Source organism: Cervus elaphus, chromosome 22, assembly GCF_910594005.1.
Source record: "Cervus elaphus chromosome 22, mCerEla1.1, whole genome shotgun sequence".
Taxonomy (NCBI): Eukaryota; Metazoa; Chordata; class Mammalia; order Artiodactyla; family Cervidae; genus Cervus; species Cervus elaphus.
In genome coordinates this window covers 28,034,880-28,058,038 of record NC_057836.1, presented here as the reverse complement: position 1 = coordinate 28,058,038, position 23,159 = coordinate 28,034,880, and the positions used below count along the sequence as shown (strand labels likewise).

The 23,159-nt window shown below is 39.0% G+C and overlaps 1 protein-coding gene across 1 annotated transcript in view; it reads right to left on the bottom strand.

Annotated features, from left to right (window-relative positions):
• PIK3C2G (phosphatidylinositol-4-phosphate 3-kinase catalytic subunit type 2 gamma) overlaps positions 1-23,159 on the bottom strand; it is a 410,949-nt gene that overhangs the window by 93,585 nt on the left and 294,205 nt on the right. Inside the window, exons 25-26 of the mRNA XM_043882432.1 lie at positions 18,858-19,014; positions 9,548-9,657 (exon numbers count right to left, since the gene is read on the bottom strand). Of these exons, the coding sequence (XP_043738367.1) occupies positions 9,548-9,657; positions 18,858-19,014 (267 nt within the window). The remainder of the gene's footprint in view (positions 1-9,547; positions 9,658-18,857; positions 19,015-23,159) is intronic.

Genomic DNA, 23,159 nt, shown 5'->3' with positions numbered 1-23,159 from the left:
GAAGCCTGGCATGCTTCAGTCCATGGTCACAAAGAGTTGGACACGACTGAGCAACTGAACAATGAGATGACAATTTGCAAAGTCCTAAAAAAATAAAATCAAGAAAGTTTAATGATAAAAGAGCACAGGGATCTGCATTCCTGTCCCGTACTCTGTTTCTCAGTTTGGAGGAGAAACCAGGTAGAAAGCCATTGAACTATGTTTTGAGACATTTGAGCATAAGGAATCTTGTCTCACCTTATTAGGTTAGGTGTGCAAGCTCAGTTGTGTTAGTCTCCTTACAACCCCATGGACTGTAGCCCACCAGGCTCCTCTGTCCATGGGATTCTCTAGGCAAGAGTACTGGAGTGGGTTGCCATTTCTTCCCAACCCAGGGATTAAACCTGCATCTCCTGCATTAGCAGGTGGATTCTTATCACTGGTTCCACCTGGGAAGCTTATAGCCATGAAAAATAAACAAGAAGGAATGCTGGGGACACTGGGGATTTCTGGCACTGTATCTGCATACTTTGTCAGCTAAGGGACTCTGACTTCTGTGTTTGTGATGTGAGGCCTGGGAGCACTCTTTTGGGATGTCATCATTTTCAGCAGCTTCATGCTTGTACTTGTTGGGACAGTCATTGTGCCTCTACTACCCAATGACCGCTCCTTATTAAGATTGTTCCTTCTAAAGCCCAGAGTTCAGAGAAGAAGCTCCAGGCTGTTCTCTGTGAAGGGGTGGCCCATGGTGAGAATAAGAATGGACAACTGAATCCATGATGGCTTTGCATGAAGGACCCTGTCCAGTAGGAATAAAGGCCACTAGTTAAGTCAATTAGACAGTCTCTCTCTGGAATTTATATGACAGAATACTGGCCAATAGGCAAAGAGAAGTAGTATTTGATAGGTAGAGATAAGCAGAAGAGAAGGTCTTTGTTTTCAATAGAAACTGGCCAGGCATATTGGTTTCTGGTTTGTTAGGTGACAGTGTGAGTCCATGTGTGTGCTTCTCCCCAAAGATACCAGATAGAATCGAGTTCTTGCTATCAAAATACCCCACTGATGCAAATAATTAGTTATTTTGAAGTCTGGGGTTCTGTTTTGCTTCAAGCTGCCTTCAGTTTTAGCTGAAGAGCTGGAGATCTTACATTTACTAAACCAAAGAATCTGCGTGACAGGCCAAATGGATTATCTGGGAAGACAAATGGAAAATGTCTTCTTATATTTCTGGAGGAGGAAATGGGTAAAGGGAAAAGCAGGATCTGTGTATAGGAGGGAAGGTAGGCTGGGAAATTTATGCTTGATGATCCCAGTCTGGCCTGTGAAATAGGTTGCCTGTTTCTAAAGGACAGCTCGCCTGAGGTTTGAGACTGACTGAAAATTCTGAAATAAACCATTTGGATGGCACTTTAATGGATGGTTGCCTTTGTTGCCTAGCAGTGGGCTCGGCAGAGATATTACATGAGAGTATCAATTTGCAGGGACTGAGTCGTGATACTTTGCTGATTCTATTCAACAGAACGCAGCTGTAAGGGGAGTAAAACAAAAAAAAAAAAAGTAAGGGAAGCAGAGAGAGGAATTGGCAATGAGGTAAAAAACCTTTGTGGCCGGTAAACCAATTTTATTTTCATTTTTCTCTAAATGCTATTCGTTGTAATATGATTTTTTAACGTCACACACCTTCTGAAGCTCTTGTGATCATTTCTTAACCCAGAATGTGAATACCCAAGAGTGAAGCAGGATCCTGTGTTGTTCATGAATAGAGTACTCCCTGAGAGACACAGGAAAAGCCATTTCTTTCTTTCAAGTCTCGAAGAGGGTCAAGAGGGGCAACCTCTTAATGCTAATACCGTAGTCAGGATGAGGGCACTTCAGGTATCCACACATGCTGTGTCTCGGATGGCTTAGTCCTCATTCATGACCCAAATCTCTGAGTTTAGTAGTGGTGGTGGGAGAGGGTTGATTTTCATTTTAGTTTTATCTGTATCTTAGTAGAGATATCAGAATAAAAAGTGGCATAAAATACTTCTAGTTTGTTAGAACAAAGAGAACAAGGGGTTTAAATATACCAGGGCTCTCATAAGTATACCCAAGTTAATGACACTCATTGAGGCACCAAGACCATTGCTGGATCCATTACTGAACTTGGTTTCCTGTTTGGTAAATTATGTGCTCTGTCATCGACACTTCAATTTTTTCCTTAAGTTTGGATATCCATATAATGTCAGAAAACATAGCTTAAGATAACAGTATAATTTATGCAGACAAGTAAACAAGCACACAGAGTTTTTAAAGGCTTCCTTATTGTTTTCAATTCACCAGCCTGCTTTTATAAATTCACACTATATGTTAAGCATTAACAGAAGAATACTGTATAATTTCCTTTAAAATTTTAAATGTCTAAATAATAGAGAGTTTAAGTAGCTTTTTAACTGGCAAAGAATCATAGTCACATTCAGTTCAAGGCTTCCTGAACCTCGATAATAGGTTCCAGCAAAAGTGCTGGATGGAAAGTGTGTTAGGAAAGACCCTAAACATTTGATCTACAGATACTGACCAAGAAACTTAAAGGAGAGTTGAAAAGATAATCTCAAGGCATATTAAATCATATGTAAAATATAAAGGTACATAATTAAGATTTTAGGACAAAAGATACTACTGAGACAGGCTCTTGGAAATTAATGGGAAGGTGAGTCTCCTGGCGATTTCTCTGAGAAGAAAAGTAGAAAAAAATAGAGGTTCAAGGCATCTGGTAATGTGCCAAAAGTGGGAAGGCAGGTGGTGGTCTTTAGTCGTGTCCAACTCTTTGTGACCCCATGGACTGTAGTCTGCCAGGCTCCTCTGTCCATGGGATTTTCCAGGCAAGAATACAGGAGTGGATTGCCATTTCCTTTTCCAGGGGATCTTCTCAACCCGGGGATCAAACTGGCATTTCTTATATCTCTTGCATGGGCAGGTGGGTTCTTTACCACTAGCACCACCATCCTGAACCAAACACCTGGGGGACACCTGATGGTGGCACAGTACAGAGCTAGAATAATAATTCTGGGAAGGACCTCGGTCCGCCAAGGCTTGGGGTATTCAGGAATGAAGATAGGTGCCCAGGAAAGGTTACAATATCTTCCTGCAGCCAGCGTGGGCTCCGATGAACGAATCTCAAGAAAACTGTGGTCTGAATTAAGAAGCAGCACAACTCCAGTAGCCCTCACATGCGAGGGGAGCATCTGAGCACAGTAGAATTTAAGACCCCGCGCTATGGGGCATGAGCCCCTGGATTTGCATCGTGACTTTGTCTCCTGTTGGCTGTATCCTTTGTCAAATCATTTTCTTTCTCTGGGGTCTCAATTTCCTGATCTAAAAATGTAGAGAAAAGTGATACTGCCTCATAGACTTGTCATGATGATTAAACAAGTTACTGTATGAAAAGTACTTAGAACAAGGTTTGACATGTAAGAAGCACTGTATTAAATGTTAGCCATTATTATATGAGTTTTATACACTTGATGTTTCATGTTAAAATTGTATTTTCCGTGAAGTTAAACTTTTTAATATATTTTAAGGGACTAGAGCTTGTTTCACATTCAGATATTTTTGGAAGTGGAAATAAGTCCTCTGCTTTACTTGGGAAAAACTGATTAAACCAACCAGCAGATTAACTTAGGTGATATACTAGATAGTATATAATTCAGTAATAAATTAGGCATATCATGAAATAATACATGTTCTGTAGAATTATAGAAGACTAGTGAGTATTAAAATAATATGAAAAGCCTTTGTGGATGACGTCCAGAGTCTCAAGGGATGGATAAGACTAAAGATTAGATCAGAAACCCTCCTCTTTTCTAGTAATTTTATAATTCTTAGGAAGCCATTTTTGATGAGGCTGTACACACAAGTTAAAAAGACAAAGCAGGAATGAGCACATGTGTGCTCACTCGTATCTGACTCTTTGCAGCTCCATGGACTGTAGCCCACCAGGCTCCTCTGTTCATGGGAGTTCCCACGCAAGAGTACTGGAATGGGTTGCCATGCCCTCCTCCAGAGAATCTTCCCAACCCAGGGGAAGACTGAACTGGCATCTCCTGTATTTCCTGCATTGGCAGGTGGATTCTTTATCAGTGAACCACCAGGGAAGACCTGCAGGACTGAATGTATATTGACAAATTGATCTACCATGGCAAGAATTCATTTGGGAATAACAGAGGTGGTGTGGATAAACCTCAATAAAGACAATCAAGTTTATAAGGTCCTCAAAAGTAAGAGGTAGGATATGGCAAGTCAGAGACAATTACTGAACAGAGTAATAGTGTGCTGTGGTTTAGATGACCAGATGTGTTTTAAGTCTCCCAAAGAGAACAAGTTCTTGATTATAAATTTGTAGAAAAGTGTTTAATTAACCGAATGTACCACATAACATCTGAAAGTGAGAAAATTAGCCTGGCGGAGAGATGCAGGCAGATAATGAGATCTAGCTCACTGCCAGAATTCTACTGGCTTCAGATCCACTTCTTTTGTTTGTTCAGGTCCTCTCAATGGGAAAGGGAGATGAGTCAACATAGGCAAGCTCTCCCATCTCTACAATTCTATCCCTCACAGATCTGAGTGTGTCAGATGAAGTTGGAGGATGTGGAAGGATGAGACTCTGGCAGACAAAGCTTATTTACCTCTCTCTATGGCCTCGCCCTGAAAGAACGTTCTTCATCTAAAATATAGTTTTTTCCTTTGTTCTAAATGGTAGCAGGACTTATTTGTGGACTGTAGCCTATAACTGCTTTGTTCAAGCATGACACATCAAATGCAGGTTGGAGCACAATCGCGTTTTTACCCTCCACCTTTTCCGGCCCTCTCTCCGCTCCTCCCCCGTCTGACTCTGTCTCACTGACATGCCAGTCATTGTGCCTGCCCTGCTGCAGCCCACTTTAAAGAAGGGCATCCCAGTCAGATCCTGACAGAATAGCCTGAGGGGACTATTTTTGGTACTAGGTGAACCCATACACCTTGGATGGAGTTAACTGTAGCAAGGTCAGCAGCTCGAGTGAAAGGCTGATTTCCTATTGATGAGGTCCCCAGAGCTGCCCTCAACATAAATCTGGAAGGACCTTCCAGGCCCTGTGATAGACCTTCTGTTCTTCCTGAGGCAGGCAGTTAGCCAGTCCTTCCTTGGGATTTCTCATTAGTCTCTTGCCCCCACTAACTGAGGCAACTTGAGAGTCCCTCATCCTTGAAACTGAGGATCTGAAACACCTCTTCCAGTCTTCAAGCTAGTGTCTTTGGCCACAGTCAATTGTCAACTAATATTTGTAGTTTTCTAAGGGGCACTTAGAAGTGAACTCCTTATTGCCAAATTCTGGCTTAATCTGAAGAAAGTGGGGAAAACCACTAAATCATTCAGGTATGACCTAAATCAAATCCCTTATGATTATACAGTGGAAGTGAGAAATAGTTTTAAGGGACTAGATCTGATAGAAAGAGTGCCTGATGAACTATGGGCAGAGGTTTGTGACACTGTACAGGAGACAGGGATCAAGACCATCCCCAAGAAAAAGAAATGCAAAAAAGCGAAATGACTGTCAGAGGAGACCTTACAAATAGCTGTGAAAAGAAGAGAAGAGAAAAGCAAAGGAGAAAAGGAAAGATATACCCATTTGAATGCAGAGTTCCAAAGAATAGCAAGGAGAGATAACAAAGCCTTCCTCAGTGATCAATGCAAAGAAGTAGAGGAAAACAAGAGAATGGGAAAGACTAGAGATCTCTTCAAAAAATTACAGATACCAAGGGAACATTTCATGCAAAGAAGGCATAATAAAGGACAGAAATGGTATGGACCTAACAGAAGCAGAAGATATTAAGAAGAGGTGGCAAGAATACACAGAAGAACGGTACAAAAAAGATCTTCATGACCCAGTTAATCATGATGGTGTGATCACTCACCTAGAGCCAGACATCTTGGAATGTGAAGTCAAGTGGGCCTTAGGAAGCACCACTACAAACAAAGCTAGTGGAGGTGATGGAATTCCAGTTGAGCTATTTCAAATCCTAAAAGATGGTGTTGTGAAAGTGCTGCACTCAATATGCCATCAAATTTGGAAAACTCAGCAGTGGTCCCAGGACTGGAAAAGGTCAGTTTTCATTCCAATCCCAAAGAAAGACATTGCCAAAGAATGCTCAAACTACCACACAATTGCACTCATCTCACATGCTGAAAATTCTCCAAGCAAGGCTTCAGCAATACATGAACCGTGAACTTCCAGATGTTCAAGCTGGATTTAGAAAAGGCAGAGGAACCAGAGATCAAATTGCCAATATCTGTTGGATCATCGAAAAAGCAAGAGAGTTCCAGAAAAACATCTATTTCTGCTTTATTGACTATGCCAGAGCCTTTGACTGTGTGGATCACAATAAACTGTGGAAAATTCTGAAAGAGTTGGAAATACTAGACCACCTGACGTGCCTCTTGAGAAACCTGTATGCAGGTAGGAAGCAATAGTAAGAACAGGACATGGAACAAAAGACTGGTTCCAAATAGGGAAAGGAGTACGTCAAGGCTATATATTGTCACCTTGCTTATTTAACTTCTATGCAGAGTACATCATGAGACATGCTGGGATGGATGAAGCACAGGCTGGAATCAAGAATGCCAGGAGAAATATCAATAACCTCAGATATGCAGATGACACCACCCTTATGGCAGAAAGTGAAGAAGAACTCAAGAGCCTCTTGATGAAAGCTAAAGAGGAGAGCGAAAAAGTTGGCTTAAAGCTCAACACTCAGAAAACTAAGATCATGGCCTCCAGTCCCATAACTTCATGGCAAATAGATGGGGAAACAGTGGAAACAGTGGCTGCCTATTTTTCGGGGGGCTCCAAAATCACTGCAGATGGTGATTGCAGCCATGAAATTAAAAGACGCTTGCTCCTTGGAAGGAAAGTTATGACCAACCTATCCTAGACAGCATATTAAAAAGCAGAGACATTACTTTGCCAACAAAGGTCCATCTAGTCAAGGCTATGGTTTTTCCAGTGGTTATGTATGGATGTGAGGGTTCGACCATAAAGAAAGATGAGCACTGAAGAATTGATGCTTTTGAACTGTGGTATTGGAGAAGACTCTTGAGAGTTCCTTCGACTGCAAGGAGATCCAACCAGTCCATCCAAAGGAAATCAGTCCTGGGTGTTCATTAGAAGGACTGATGTTGAAGCTGAAACTCCAATACTTTGGCCACCAGATGCAAAGAGCTGACTCATTTGAAAAGACCCTGATGCAGGGAAAGATTGAGGGCAGGAGGAGAAGGGGATGACAGAGGATGAGACGGTTGGATGGCATCACTGACTCAATGGACATAAGTTTGGGTAGGCTCCGGGAGTTGGTGATGGACAGGGAGGCCTAGCGTGCTGCAGTTCATGGGGTCGCAAAGAGTTGGACACGACTGAGTGACTGAACTGAATTGAACTGAAATTTCACTAGTGGTGGAGAACTCGACTGCCAATGCTGGAGATATAAGAAATGTGGGTTCAGTCCCTGGGTCTGGAAGATCCCCCAGAGAAGGGCATGGCAAACCATTCCAGTATTCTTGACTGGAGAATCCCATGGACAGAGGAGCCAGGTGGGCTACAGTCTATAGGGTTTCTAAGAGTCGGACAAGACTGAAGCAACTTAGCATGCAAGTAGATATAAACCATTGCTTCTTTCAGAGATAATTTTACTATTAAAGGGCTTTTTTGTTGTTGTTCAGTTACTCAGTCGTATCCTACTCTTTGTGACCCCATGGACTGCAGCAGGACAGGCCTCCCTGTCCTTCACTATCTCCTGGAGTTTGCTCAAACTCATGTCCATCGAGTCAGTGATGCCATCCAACCATCTCATCCTCATTTGTCCCCTTCTTCTCTTGAGTTCAATACTTCCCAACATCAGGGTCTTTTCCAATCCGCTGGCTCTTCACATTAGGTCACCAAATTATAAGAGCTTCCACTTCAGCATCAGTCCTTCCAATGAATATTCAGGGTTAAGACTCAAAAAACCAGACCTACCTAAAGAATCACTAATGGTAGAATTTCAGAAACAAATCAGATAGCAGGAAGGTATATTTTTGACAGGGGCTCTGCCTGGAGTTCCTTAATCATATCATATAGTTTCCAATGTTGAATGCTGAAAAAACCCTAGAGCATGGGATCAAAGCCTTAGCTTTGGGCTGTAGTCCTAGCTCTATGTCTTACTACTTCTTTTAATCATGGGCAAGCCCTTAATTCTTTAGATCTCAGTTTTCTCATTTGCATATTTATTGTCACAATAAATAAGTAAATAAACTATTTTATTTAGAAGCTAGGGCTCTTCTAGCTCTAATATTCTGTCATATTTCTACCACTCAACCACAAGAGCAGCGTATCCATTAAAGTTCGTGAAACAGAGATTCCTTGCAAAAGTGAAATTCTCTGAGTGTTTAGGACATACATTCCCATGAACTACCCCTAATCCCTTGGAATAGAGACAGATTCTACACTATACATTCTGGGAAAAGGAGAGAAAAATAATACCTGTGTGGGAAAGATTTTACTATCAGTAGTGTTGTCTTTAACAAGACAGAGCATACATCCATTAAAAAAGTATAATTTGTGTTTACTAATTGCCAGTTGACTATTACAATGATTAAAAATTAGACTCAGATAAGATTCAATATTGGGCTTCCCAGGTAGTTCAGTGGGAAAGAATCTCTCTGCCAATGTAGGGAACGCAGGAGATGCAGGTTTGATCCCTGGATTGGGAAGAACCTCTAGAGGAGGAAATGGCAACCCATTCCAGTGTTCTTTTCGAGAAAATCTCATGGACAGAGGAGACTGGTGGGCTATGTAGTCCATGGGATTGCAAAGAGTTGGACACGACAGAGTGACTAGATTCAATATTAAGAAATTACAGGAAAGAGCACTGTATTTCTCTACCTAAAATGTTTACTAGGATAATGATTACGGCTAACATTTATGGAGCATCTAAAATCTGCTAGCAGTTTTGCTATCCTTTCAAAAATTAAAGTTCAAAAGACTTTTGTATTATAAAATGAACCACCCATTTGACAGATTTTGGATCTAACTGATAATCAGTACACTGTGCCCAGACTCTTACCTTGTTGTTCACTAGCGCTTTCCCAGACGTGCTTAATAAAAACTAGATTAACAACAGAAGACAGTCACCAAATATTCCAACATTTGTATTGTCTTAGAGATGAAAGTAGTGAGTCCATATCTCATCATAAATCTTTTTCCAAACTGTTTTTCAGGACATAGTTCGAGTAGAACAACCAATTTATTTCTGTCAGCTCTCTGACCTCTTCATTGAGTAATGTGTTACATGAAGAGGCTGGTTAGCGAACAATAGCTTTTGCTACAGAGACGCTGACTAAGGCCTCCTGCTAGACAGTCTGCATTGCTGCTTTTCTGTCCCTGGAGTAAAAGACACAAGCTTGTTTTGGAAATGACAGTTTTATACCCATGACTGTTTACCCTAAGATCATCTCAAATGTGAGATGTGTCTGTACACAAGAATACATGCATACGCATACATTCACAGCTAGTCTTACTTGGTAAAATGACTTGTTGCTTCGAGGTCTGTATCTTGTGGACGAAGATTATTATACACATATTTCAGGTCTTGGATTCCACTTAGCTCGGGCAATCCTGCATGTAACATCTTAGAAAAAGAAAAACACACAAACAAAACAAACAAAAAAATCTCAATAAATGTAAATAAAATCTCCATTCTTGTCTTCTGTAGAAGAGGCATGCTCAGCAAGAGACAATAGAAATAATAAGAGCTCTAGTGTCTGAATTTCTGGATCCATGATTTAAAATCTAAATGATCTTGAAAAAGGCTCTTAACCTCTCTGAATTTCCATTTTCTCCTTTTTAAAGTGGATATAAAAATACCTAACATGTTCTGGGAGAATCAACTAGTAATGATTAAGAAAGAGCTATACATATAAATTATAACACAAAAATTATATCACAATACATATTTTTAAGAAGAAAAACTTAATCCCTCCAAACATGTAAGTAAAGCATACAGATCAAATGGTGTGTAAGGAAAGAAAAAATTCATCTTTCTGTTGCTTAATCTTATGCCCCATTCCTTTGCTTTTTAATCTTATGTTCTTTCATGAGTCAATGACTCTTACTATAAGAACACATTCTTCTCTAGTGAATTTATTAAAAAAATATTAAAACAATGAAACAAAGATTAAACCATACCAAGTTTCAGGTATTTTTTTTGCCAAACTTTGGGAAAATGCTTTGTTTAAATTATAGTGTAGATTGAAGGGGTAATATTCTCTTTAGTTATAGGCAGACAGCTTAGAAAAAAATAGATCTTTGAGATAAATGTGAGCTCTGAGAAAAAAAGAATGTCATCAGTATCTCATGACTAAAATAAATTACTTCCTGCTCTGGAATAGAGGAAGGGAAGTTAAGAACAGTTGTGGGAAGTTAAGAACAACGAGGTTGATCCTAAAAATAAAGAAAAGCCTGAGGAACTTCCCTGAAGGTCCAGTGGATAAGGCTTTGCCTTCCAATGAAGGTGGTGCAGGTTTGATCCCTGGTTAGGAAGATAATATCCCGTATGCCTTGTGGCCAAAATACCAAAACATAAAACAGGAACAATACTGTAACACATTCAGTAAAGACTTCAAAAAGGGTCCTCATCAAAAAATAAAAATCTTAAAAAAGAATAAACAGAGTGTGGCTATGGAGGATGGCTGAAGTTGTGACTGACTTGATGAAATTCAAGTGAAAAAAAAATGGATTTGAAGCTATTTTCCCTTCCTACTCTTTCCACACAGGCTGAGGGACCAGCATAAATAGATGGACAGAGGAGAGCAAGATGTCTTCCATTTGTTCACAGACAGAGATCCAAGATAGATTTCAGGAACATTGGGTATCCTGTGGGTGAGTGACAAGAGATAGGGCTGAAAAGGCAAGGAATGTGGGATGTTTTAGCAATAGGAAATATTCTGTACTTTATCCTAAAGGCAAGGAAAGCTCCTTTCATGTTTATATATGAGCATAAAAAGAATGAATTGTGTTTGAGAAAGATCATCATGGTTACATGTGAAAAATAAAGTGGGGCCAAATAAGAGGCTAGATCGGAGACTGTGGAGGAATAAAGAAAAGTTACTAGAGTTTAAATATACCTAGGGGATAGAATTGAGAAAACTAGGTGGGTTGACTGGATATATTTGGTGGACTGGTTGGGGCTTAAAGCATAAATACAGATTTGGGGGTTATTAGCATACAGATAGTAATTGAAACCATGGGAATGGATTAGGTTGTCCTGGGAAGTTGTTAGCTATCTTTCCCCGTGGCTGATCCAGCATCTTACATTCATGATATCTAAAGTTGAGCAAATTTTTTTCTCCTATAAACTCTTCCTCCTGTTTCTTATTTCATATCTCACTGCCACTATTATCCAAATAACAAGAAGTGAACATGTTAGTCACTCATTTGAGTCTCTTTGCGATCGGGTTCCTCTGTCCATGGCATTCTCCAGGAAAGAATCCTGGAGTGGGAAGCCATTTCCCTCTCCAGGGGATCTTCCTGACCCAGGGCTCAAACCCAGGTCTCCCACATTACAGGCAGATTCTTTACTGTCTGAGACACAAGGGAAGCCCATAGTAACAAGAAATTCATATCTTATTTGAGTTTCTCTTCTTCCTGATTCCCAATGACAGTCTTCCATTGCAATTATTGTTCCAGCCCAGCTCCCCATCTTCATTTGCTTAGATAACTTGAATAGTTTTTTCTCCTGGCTCTTCAATACTTATCTCTCTAATTACATAATTTCTAAGTTATCTGTCTAAAATCCAAGCTACATGGATTTCAGTATGATGGTACTTCCTTCATCAAAAACAAATAAATTTTTCTAGGTTCTCAGATGGCTATATCTCAGGTGGCTATATAAATCCAAAATTTTCATCCTGGTCACAAATGACTTTCTTAATCTAACTGTGATATAACACTTCAACCTTACTATCTACACAGGCCTCCATCTGTGCCACAGACTGGGTGCACTTGATCACCTCCGTTTCTATCACATGATATGCCCACGGTCTCTAAGCCTTCACACATACTTATGATTTTCTTTCAGTCAGGCTTCCTTTCCTCTCTTCCCTTGTCTATTGAAATTCTTTTTGAAGGCTCATCTCAAATACTTCTTCCTCCTTGAAAGCACCACAGGTGCCCTTGCTAAGATTTCATAATTTGTTTTCTTTGTACAGTAATCCTATTTTGGTTACAACTCTTTCAAAGAACTTATTGCTGCTTAGATTTAGCTACGTTTTATTTGAGTGTAAGTTTTTCACATTAGATCTTAAGTTCTTTGAGAATAGAAATTAAGTTTTTAGTCCACGTTGAATTGTCTATATTGCTTAACATGGTGCTTTGTAGTTAGAACTTAATGAATGTCTGAATTAATGAATGCATGAGTGAATAAAAACCCTGTGAGGCATTGAAAACCTACAGATAGAACATCAGTCCCAACTAATAAACTTAAAATCAACCATAGGGAGATACATTGCCAAGGGCAACTAAAGCCTAGATTAGGTTCTATCAGTTCTGTACTTAAGAATTCCAGAGACACATGTGCACTTATTGTGACAGTGTCCCCCTTTAACACACTATGACTGTCTGCTTGCTATGAACACCTAGATCTGAATTCCTTTCTAGTTTCTCTGAATATTCTGAATTCACACATGCTCCTTTAGGACTCTGTCAAACATTTCCTTGGGAAACAGACTTTATACTTACCCCTTCCTACACATGCACACATACACACACAGACCACACCAGTGGTCTACCGACTGCAGATGGCTTCAGATCCAAATTCTCTCCCTTTCATGTGGCTGATTAAAGGAAGCAAGTGCTAACTTTGCCCTTGTTGATGGGATTCATTCCTTAGAAAGAGGGCTTTTAGTGTTGCAACTCTGCACATGAGAGTAAGGACGGTCTCAAACTTGGGTTCACTTAGCCAGGTCTGTTCACTGACCCACAGAGATGTGATTCCAGTGCCTGCCAGCTTAGATTACATGGGTCAAAACTTTAGTTGGGCTTCCCCGGTGGGCTCAGTGGTAAAGAATCTGCCTACAGTGCAGAAGATGTGGGTTAGATCCCAGGGTTGGGAAGATCCCCTGGAGCAGGAAATGGCAACCCACTCCAGTATTCTTGCCTGGGAAATTCCACGGAAAGAAGAACCTGGCAAGGCTAAAGTTCATGAGGACACATGAATTGGACACGACTTAGTGACTAAATCACCAACAATAACCTTAATTGGGGCAATAAGAAAGAGAAAGGGTGGCTGGTACAGATAAACAGATAAGTTTCTTCTTAAAACATGGGAACATTAAAATTTTTTTTTAATTCTGTTTTTCAACTACTGAGTCCAAATCTATCTTGATAGTCATGCTTCAGAAAGCAGACACTCTTTGCCACCACGTAGAGAAGTTAGAAAGATTTCTGTGGGGAAATATTGGATATAAAAATGGGTGTGATAAACATTTTAAACTGGGTGAATGGTCCCTATGTTCTTTGGGAGCCTTCCATAATGACTGCTATTGATTTTTTAATAAGAGAAAAGCTGATGAAATACAGGCTTTTATGTTAGTGAATTCAGCCAGCAACACTCTTGGGTCTCTACAGATGTTTTGCTTTTAAGCAAGATGGGAATTTCATGGATTATTTTTCCCCAGCTTTTCCCAGGAGTAAACAAAAATGACTGTGGATATCTGGAAACGGACTGTTCTCTACCAACGATGAGCAATGAACTCCACAGCAGACACCAAATGTTTGTGTCTCATAATCCTTTGTTATTGGCCATTCATGGAGGGCAGAATTTAGGACCCATGTCAAGTACTTCTCAAGTCGTAACTAGGTTATGGCACAGTAGATTAAGTTCTTTTTGAGCAAGTTAACACAGAAGAAGTCATTTGAGGGAGAGTTGAGGGAAATATAGATTACACACAGAGGTAGAAAATAATCCAAAAGGAGTCCATGTGTAGGCCAGAATTGGAATGGAAAAGAAAAATAGCTTGGGGTAAAGAGAATGGGATTGATATATACATACTGCTACTGCTGCTGCTAAATCGCTTCAGTCCTGTCCAACTCTGTGGGACCCCATAGACGGCAGTTCACCAAACTCTGCCATCGCTGGGATTCTCCAAGTAAGAACACTGGAGTGGGTTGCCATTTCCTTCTCCAATGCATGAAAGTGAAAAGTGAAAGTGAAGTCAGTCATGTCCGACTCTCTGTGACCTCATGGACTGCAGCCTACCAGGCTCCTCCATTCATGGGACTTTCCAGGCAAGAGTACTGGAGTGGGTTGCCATTGCCTTCGCTGATATACATACTACTATATATAAAATAGGTAACTAATAAGAATGTACTGTGTAGCAAAGGGAACTCTACTCAATAGTCTGTGGTGACCTAGATGGGAAGGAAACCCAAAAAAGAGTGAAAAGTCAGTGTTAGTCGCGACCCCATGGACTGCAGCTCACTAGGTTCCTCTTTCCATGAGATTCTCCAGGCAAGAATACTGGAGTGAGTTCCACTCCCTTCTCCAGGGATCTTCACGACCCAGGGATCGAACTCCAGTCACACACATTGCAGGAACATTCTTTACCATTTGAGCCACCAGGGACGCCCCCTAAAAATGTCAGCAGAGTGTATATATGTCTATAGATAGCTGATTAACTTTGCTGTACAGAAGAAATTAATACAACATTGTTAATCAACTACACTACAATTAAACAACAAACAAAAAACCCGAGCTTGGCACTGGTACTGCAGTTCTTCTGACAATGGATACTTCTTTTTCCAATAGACTATAAACTCCATGGGGACAGAAATTCTGTTCATCCCTTTACAGATATATATCCAGGGCCTAGCACAGTGACATAGATGCAGCCAATCTTCATCAAATACTTGTTGAGTGATAGAATAAGTAGCTAAATGCCGTAAAACAATCTTCTGTACATTTAAATTTGGTCTTTATTTTATAAGAAGCTCTACCAGAGAAGACATGGTCTTGAAACCTTTACTGATGCTTTGTTTATCTACAGAACCCCATAAGAAAGAAATGTGAAGAGCAGGGAATCAAGAGGTAAGTAATCAGAAACAGAGATATAACATTGTTGTTTTATACATGTGTGTGGGGTCACAAAAGAGCCAGAGATGACTTAGTGACTAAATAACAACCACCTTCGTTTGTCTAATTGGTCCATTTCCCAGGTGGGGCTCAGTGGTAAAGAATCAGCCTGCCAATGCAGGAGACGTGGGTTCGATACCTGGGTCAGGAAGATCCCCTGGAGCAGGAAATGGAAACCCACTCCAGTATTCATCCCTGTCAAATTCCATGAACACAGGAGCCTGGCACCAGGGCTACGATCCATGGGGCCGCAGAGTCAAACATGACTGAGGACACATGCACACACTAATTGGCCCACATTGCATCTGATCTCTGTTTCAATTTCTGTAAAAGTCTAAATCTAAGATTATAAAATTAATTTGAATTAGTATCATTCACTGCCAACTTTTCTTCCTTAGCCTGAAAGTCACACTTGAATAATTAAAACAGGGATTTTTTTTGCAAATACTACTTACCAGAATCCTTCAATGTCTGATTTTAATGTTATTTTATGAAAAATTATTTGACTACTTGAATAAAATATCACATATCTACTTCTTTCGATGAAATAACATTGTATTACTCTTTAATGACCATTTAATATACTATGACTCACATGCTAAAAGTTTTCTTTTTAGGTAAGTGGAAATGTTTATTAAACAAAAGAAAAAAGTCCACCAATACCTTTTAGAATTTTTTTTCTTCAAAAGCTGTTCTTTCACATTATTTTAACATGCTTGTCATTCAGCATAATTTTACTGTCATCTGAGAAACAGTATAAAATGATATCTGTCCTTTTCTGCTTTGGGTTTATTTTTGAAATGTCTGTGACTGGTGGAAGCAGTTGTTAGAATATGGTACTCAGTCTTAGTAGGCAGTTACTTATAGCATTTTAGACATTTAGAATCGCTGGGTACCTAATTTGATTGTGTACATGAATTTTGTCCTCCTTATTAAATTGAAAATTTTAAGACTGACAAGATCTCATATGTTAATGTATTCGCCACAGTTTCTGGCATATAGCAAGTACTCAAAAGTTTATGGATTCATGAGTTAGACCCCATTAGAGTGTAAACGTTGATATCATCTGGATATTTACTGTGAAATGGAGTCAAGGTCATAGACTCAGTCCTTGTAGAGTTTTACCTGTGGCTTGAATACAATGAACTATAAACCATCTCATGATTGTAATATGGCCTAATAGAATTGGGAGATAGAATAAAATTCTACCAGTATGAATTACTGGCTATTACTGGAAAGTCAGTTTGACTCTGGAGATGGACAGAACTGTATATATCGTTTACATGTGAAGTAACCAAAGTGTCTTTCTATATGAAGGACTACATGTTTATAGAATATTTAGAAATCCGTATTTTCAAGACAGAGAGAAAAGAAGTAAGGTCCATATGTTGTTTGAAAAGTGAAACAAGAATCAAAAGCCAATCTTCAGTGCAAGAAGGTCAACATTTATTTAATACTATGCAATAGAACTTTTCTGCTATGATGGAAATGTTTTATATTTGTGCTGCCCAATATGGTGCCACTAGCTAGATGTGGCTGGTGAGTGAAATGTGAAATTTCAAGTGAAATGTGGTTAGTGAGACTAAGGAGCTGAATTTTAAATTTTATTCCATGGTAATTAAATTTAAATAACCAAGTGATTAGGGGATACTGTATGGACAATGCTCTAATAGGTTAACAAGGATCTAGTGTAATAACTGGATCCTACCATAGGACAGGTACTGTGCTGTTTATATTAATTATCTAATAGGGCTATTACAAAATGTATATCAATTAGTACACATAAGGCACTTAGCATAAATGCTCATGGAAAGTATTCAGCATTAGGTCATTTATTTATCAGTCCTACAAGGTAGATGCTACTACCTTTATTTAATAGATGAGGAAACAAGAGTCCAACTGGAGTGAGTAACACATGCTGAGGAATATAGCCAGTAAGAGGCCAACTTAGAATTCAAACCCGGGAATTCAAACTTACCCTTAACAACATCTAATAGAACTGTCATCTGATGGTTCTAAACCAGTTTTTTTTAAATTTATTTATTTTTAATTGAAGGATGGGGAAACAATGGAAACAGTAAGAGACTTTTTTTGGGGGGGCTCCAAAGTCACTGCAGATGGTGACTGCAGCCATGAAATTAAAAGACGCTTGCTCCTTGGAAGAAAAAATATGGCCAACCTTGGCAGCTTATTAAAAAACAGAGACATTGTTTTGCCAACAAAGGTCCATCTAGTCAAAGCTATGGTTTTTCCAGTAGTCATATATGGATATGAGAGTTGGACTATAAAGAAAGCTGAGCACCGAAGAACTGATGCTTTTGAACTGTGGTGTTGGAGAAGACCCTTGAGAGTCCCCTGAACTGCAAGGGGATCCAACCAGTTAATTCTAAAGGAAATCAGTCCTGAATATACATTGGAACAACTGATGCTGAAGCTGAAGCTCCAATATTTTGGCCACCTGATGCAAAGAGCCAATTCATTAGGAAAGACCCTGATGCTGGGAAAAATTGAAGGCGGGAGAAGAAGGGGATGACAGAGGATGAGATGGTTGGATGGCATTGCCAACTCAATGGACATGAGTTTGAGTGAGCTCTGGGAGTTGGTGATGGATAGGGAAGCCTGGTGTGCTGTAGTCCGTGGAGTTGCAGAGTCAGACACGACTGAGTGACTGAACTGAACTGAACTGAATTGAAAGATAATTGCTTTACAAAATTTTGTTGCTTTCTGCCAAACCTCAACATGAATCAGTCACAGGTATACATATATCCCCTCCCTTCTGAAACTTTCTCCCATCTCTCTCCCCATCCCACTCTTCTAGGTTGATACAGATCCCTGTTTGAGTTTCCTGAGACATATAGCAAATTCCTGTTGGCTATCTATTTTACACATGGTAATGTAAGTTTCCATGTTACTCTCTCCATACAGCTCACCCTAAACCAGTTATTTTTGATGATTGTACTGATTCCAACACCATGCTCATTTACAAAAGATGTACAGATCTCCTACAATTTGCTGCAGTTATTAGTGTGTATGCATGTGCCCATAGGAATCACCACATTTCCTTTCCAGGAGATATTTCTATCAGATTCCCTCTCCTCTCATCCTGACATTTGGTTGGTCCACTGGACAGTGGAATGAAACATTAAAAATTCCTCTGTTGGTCAACAGAGAACACCCAGGACTATGATGCATAGACTCAAATGTGCTATTCTAGAGTTGAGTTGCTAGCAAGTCATCTTACATTTTTGACTCTCAGTTTCTTCATCTGGAAAATAAGCAAGTGATCAAAGGGACTGGGAGGGAAACCAGGAAAAATCATTGCTTGTTCTACATCACTGTGTTGCCATAATGTGAAAATGAGATAATATTTTTAAAATACTTTTGAAAAAATCCTAAAGTACTATGCAACTGATATAATATTCTAAATTACTGTCCTTGATCTTTAATCAAAATATACTGAGATAACCCCTGAATATATCAGTATTATTGTGAAGAGAAAGGTTTGAGACAATGACTGTGAACTAATGTTATGAATTATTAAGAAATGTATTGGTAAGCTGTACAATGGTACTTTTAGTTTGTTCATTCCATTCCATTTTGAATAGCTCTTTGGGGAACTCCAAACCATTAGCAAAGATAGACGACTGAAAGAGAGAAAAAAGTGAAGCTTATTATTTCTATTAATTCCCCAAGGGACTTACCATTTCTAGCAGGTTCAAGAGCAGCCGACTGTGTCTTCTGACAATATTATAAGCTCGACAGCAAAGCTCCACAAAATCTTGGAAATGCTGTGGGTTTTTCCCACCCTCTGTAATAAAGTACTCCATCTCTGAAGTAAAAATAAAAGGGGCTCGGTCCCTATAGGCAAAAAAAAAAAAAAAAAAGGAAAAAGAAAAAGAAAAGCAAGAACAACCATAAACAGGAAGAGAAATGGTTGGAAGAGTCAAATTAGGCAGTTACAACAACTTATTTCCATTTGAAATTTTTTGTTATTTTTCTCTCCACTCTAATGGATGAACCTCCTTCATTGTAGGATGGTTAGAGAAACTTGCTAATTATAGGCTTTGAATAATGTGACTGAGCTGTAACAGAGAAGGAAGGGCAAGTTATTTTACAAAGTTGACCTATACTGTCTCAAATAGTAATTTCAAGTTATTTTTGATGTGACTATTATCCACTAAAGTTAATATAGGGAATGTGATTTTATAGAAAATATATTTATTGCTAAAGTATGAAATGATAGAACAGATCGTGTTTTTAACCTCATGGTACTTTTTCTTTTTTTTTAATGATCTTCCCTGATGCTCAGATGGTAAAGAATCTGCCTGCAATGAGACAGACTCAGGTTCAATCTCTGGATCAGGAAGATACCCTAGAGAAGGGAATGGCAACCCACTCCAGTATTCTTGCCTGGAAAATTCCATGGACAGAGGAGCCTGGAGGGCTACAGTCTTTGGGAAGACTGAGTGACTAACACTTTCTTTCACTTTCAGCAAATTGAGGAGCATTATTTACAACAGCCAAGATATGGAAGCAACCTAAGTGTCCATCAATATACAAATAGATAAAGAAGATGTGACATATATATATATACACACACACACACACATATATATGTATATATATATATTTTTATGATATATATATATATATAAAGAAATGTTATTCAGCCATAAAGAAGAATGAAATCTTGCCATTTTAAACAACATGGATGGATCTAGAAGGCATCATCCTAAATGAAATGAGTCAGAGAAAGACAGATACTATATGATTTCATTGACATGTAGATTCTAAAAAACTAACACAACAAAACATAAACAGACTCATAGAATCAGAGAACAAACTGGGGTTGCCAGAGGGGAGGGAGATGGAGGAATTAGTGAAATAGGTGGAGGAGACTAAGAGTTAGAAACTTCTTGTTATAAAATAAATAAGTCATAGGGATGTAATGTACAGCATAGGGAATATAGTCAATAATACTGTAATAACTTTGTATGGACACAGATGGTAACTGGACTTACTGTGTTGATCATTTTGTAATGCACAAAAATATTGAATCTATTGTTCTATAGCTGAAATGAATGATGATATTGTAAGTCAACTATAGTTAAGGAAAAAAAAAGCTAAGATATGCATGACAAATTCTTTCAGAAGGTAATCTGTGAAAGAAACAGATGTTACCAATTCATTGTGATATGCTTAGTAAGGGAAAAAGAGGTAGCTATGTTTCATTTTATACTAAGTGTAATAAAAATATTGGTCAGAAAGGAGGAAATATGACCAGACACTGTTAGTATGGGGTCATGAAAATTTGGACATGACTTGATGACTGAACAACAACAATACCTAGCTCTTAGAATTGCTGTGAGGACTAAGAACATATACACAAAGGCCCGACACAGACAGAGCTATACATTTGTGAACTGCTATAAGAGGTTCATGCAGAAGGCACAGACCGTAGCCTTGCCAGCTAGGCTTCCAGTCATATTCAACCACTTACTAGTACCCTGAACAAGTCACTTGGCCTCTGAGTGTCTCAATCTCTTCCTCTGTAAAATGGGAATAAGAGCACTTGACTCCTTGGATAGTTGAGAGGATTAAATGAGTAAAAGTACTTAAAATATAGCCTGGCATATAGTAAACACTCAATAATTTTAAATACTGTTCTTAGTCTCCAAACTAATAAAATTATTCTTGGAGCTGAACCTAGTCATAGCTAAATCTCTCTTTCTCTTCAAAAATTCCATCTGTGAGATCCCACCTATCCTTTAATGTTTAGTTTACTTCCAGCTTCTCCATGTGATCTCTTTGGCTGCATGTCCTTAAGTGTTTGGTAGCATTTTTTATAAATCATTCAACCATGGGGTCATCACTACAGGTAACATTTTAGTGAGTTTTAGCAATATCTTAGATTTCTATAATTGGAAAAAAGCTTAATTTTATATATAAAAGTCTTCTAATTCTTTTTCTTATTCTCTATAGTATATTTGCTATATTGAGTGAAGTTTTTGAAAAACTTTTGAAAGGGTCTCAAACTTTACAACTTCCTGAAATTTTCTTTTTTAGTGTCATAGATATGCTTTTCTCTTTGACAAGGAAAAATATGTCTGACCAAATTGATTTCTCTTGGAAAAATTTTTAGTTATGTTTAAGTTCATGTGATAATCTATTTCAAATATGTAAAAAAAATATACAAATTAGAGAAAATATATAAACTAAAAGAGAGAACTGAAAGTGAACTGAAAGATGAATTCCCCAAGTAGGTAGGTGCCCAATATGCTACTGAAGGTCAGTGGAAAGTATCTCCAGAATGACTGAAGGGACGGAGCCAAAGCAAAAACAACACCCAGTTGTGGATGTGACTGGTGATAGAAGCAACGTCCGATGCTGTAAAGAGCAAAATTGCATAGGAACCTGGAATGTTAGGTCCATGAATCAAGGCAAATTGAAAGTGGTGAAACAGGAGATGGCAAGAGTGAATGTCAATATTCTAGGAATCAGCGAACTAAGAGGGACTGGAATGGGTGAATTTAACTCAGATGACCATTATATCTACTACTGTGGGCAAGAATCCCTTAAAAGAAATGAAGTAGCCATCATAGTCAACAAAAGAGTCCAAAATGCAGCACTTGGATGCAATCTCAAAAATGACAGAATGATCTGTTTCCAAGGCAAACTATTCAATATCACGGTAATCCAAGTCCGTGCCCTGACCAGTAACGCTGATGAAGCTGAAGTTGAACAGTTCTATGAAGACCTACAAGACCTTCTAGAACTAACACCCAAAAAAGATGTCCTTTTCATTATAGGGGATTGGAATGCAAAAGTAGGAAGTCAAGAAACACCTGGGGTAACAGGCAAATTTGGCCTTGGAGTACAGAATGAAGCAGGGCAAAGGGTAATAGAGTTTTGCCAAGAGAACGCACTGGTCATAGCAAACACCCTCTTCCAACAACACAAGAGAAGACTCTACATATGGACATCACCAGATGGTCAATACTGAAATCAGATTGATTATATTATTTGCAGCCAAAGATGGAGAAGCTCTATACAGTCAGCAAAAACAAGACCGGGAGCTGACTGTGGCTCAGATCATCAACTCCTTATTGCCAAATTCAGACTGAAATTGAAGAAAGTAGGGAAAACCACTAGACCATTCAGGTATGACCTAAATAAAATCCTTTATGATTATACAGTGGAAGTGACAAACAGATTCAAGGGATTAGATCTGATAGACAGAGTGCCTGAAGAACTATGGATGGAGGTTCATGACATTGTACAGGAGGCAGTGATCAAGACCATGCGCAAGAAAAAGAAATGCAAAAAGGCAAAATGGTTTTCCTAGGAGGCCTTATAAATAGCTGAGAAAAGAAAAAATGTGAAAGGTAAAGGAGAAAAGGAAAGATATACCTATTTGAATGCAGGGTGCCAAAGAGTAGCAAGGAGAGATAAGAAAGCCTTCCTCAGCATTCAATGCAAATAAATAGAGGAAAATAATAGAATGGGAAAGACTAGAGATCTCTTCAAGAAAATTAGAGATACCAAGGGAACATTTCATGCAAAGATGGGCACACTAAAGGACAGAAATGGTATGAACCTGACAGAAGCAGAAGATATTAAGAAGAGGTGGCAAGAATACACAGAAGAACGGTACAAAAAAGATCTTCAAGACCCAGATAACCATGATGGTGTGATCACTCACCTAGAGCCAGACATCCTGGAATGTGAAGTCAAGTGGGTCTTAGGAAGCAGCACTATGAATAAAGCTGGTGGAGGTGATAGAATTCCACTTGAGCTATTTCAAATCCTGAAAGATGATGCTGTGAAAGTGCTGCACTCAATATGTCAGCAAATTTGGAGAACTCAGCAGTGGCCAGAGGACTAGAAAAGGTGTTTTCATTCCAACCCCAAAGAAAGGAAATGCCAAAGAATGCTCAAATTACCACACAATTGCACTCATCTCACACGCTAGTAAAGTAATGCTCAAAATTCTCCAAGCCAGT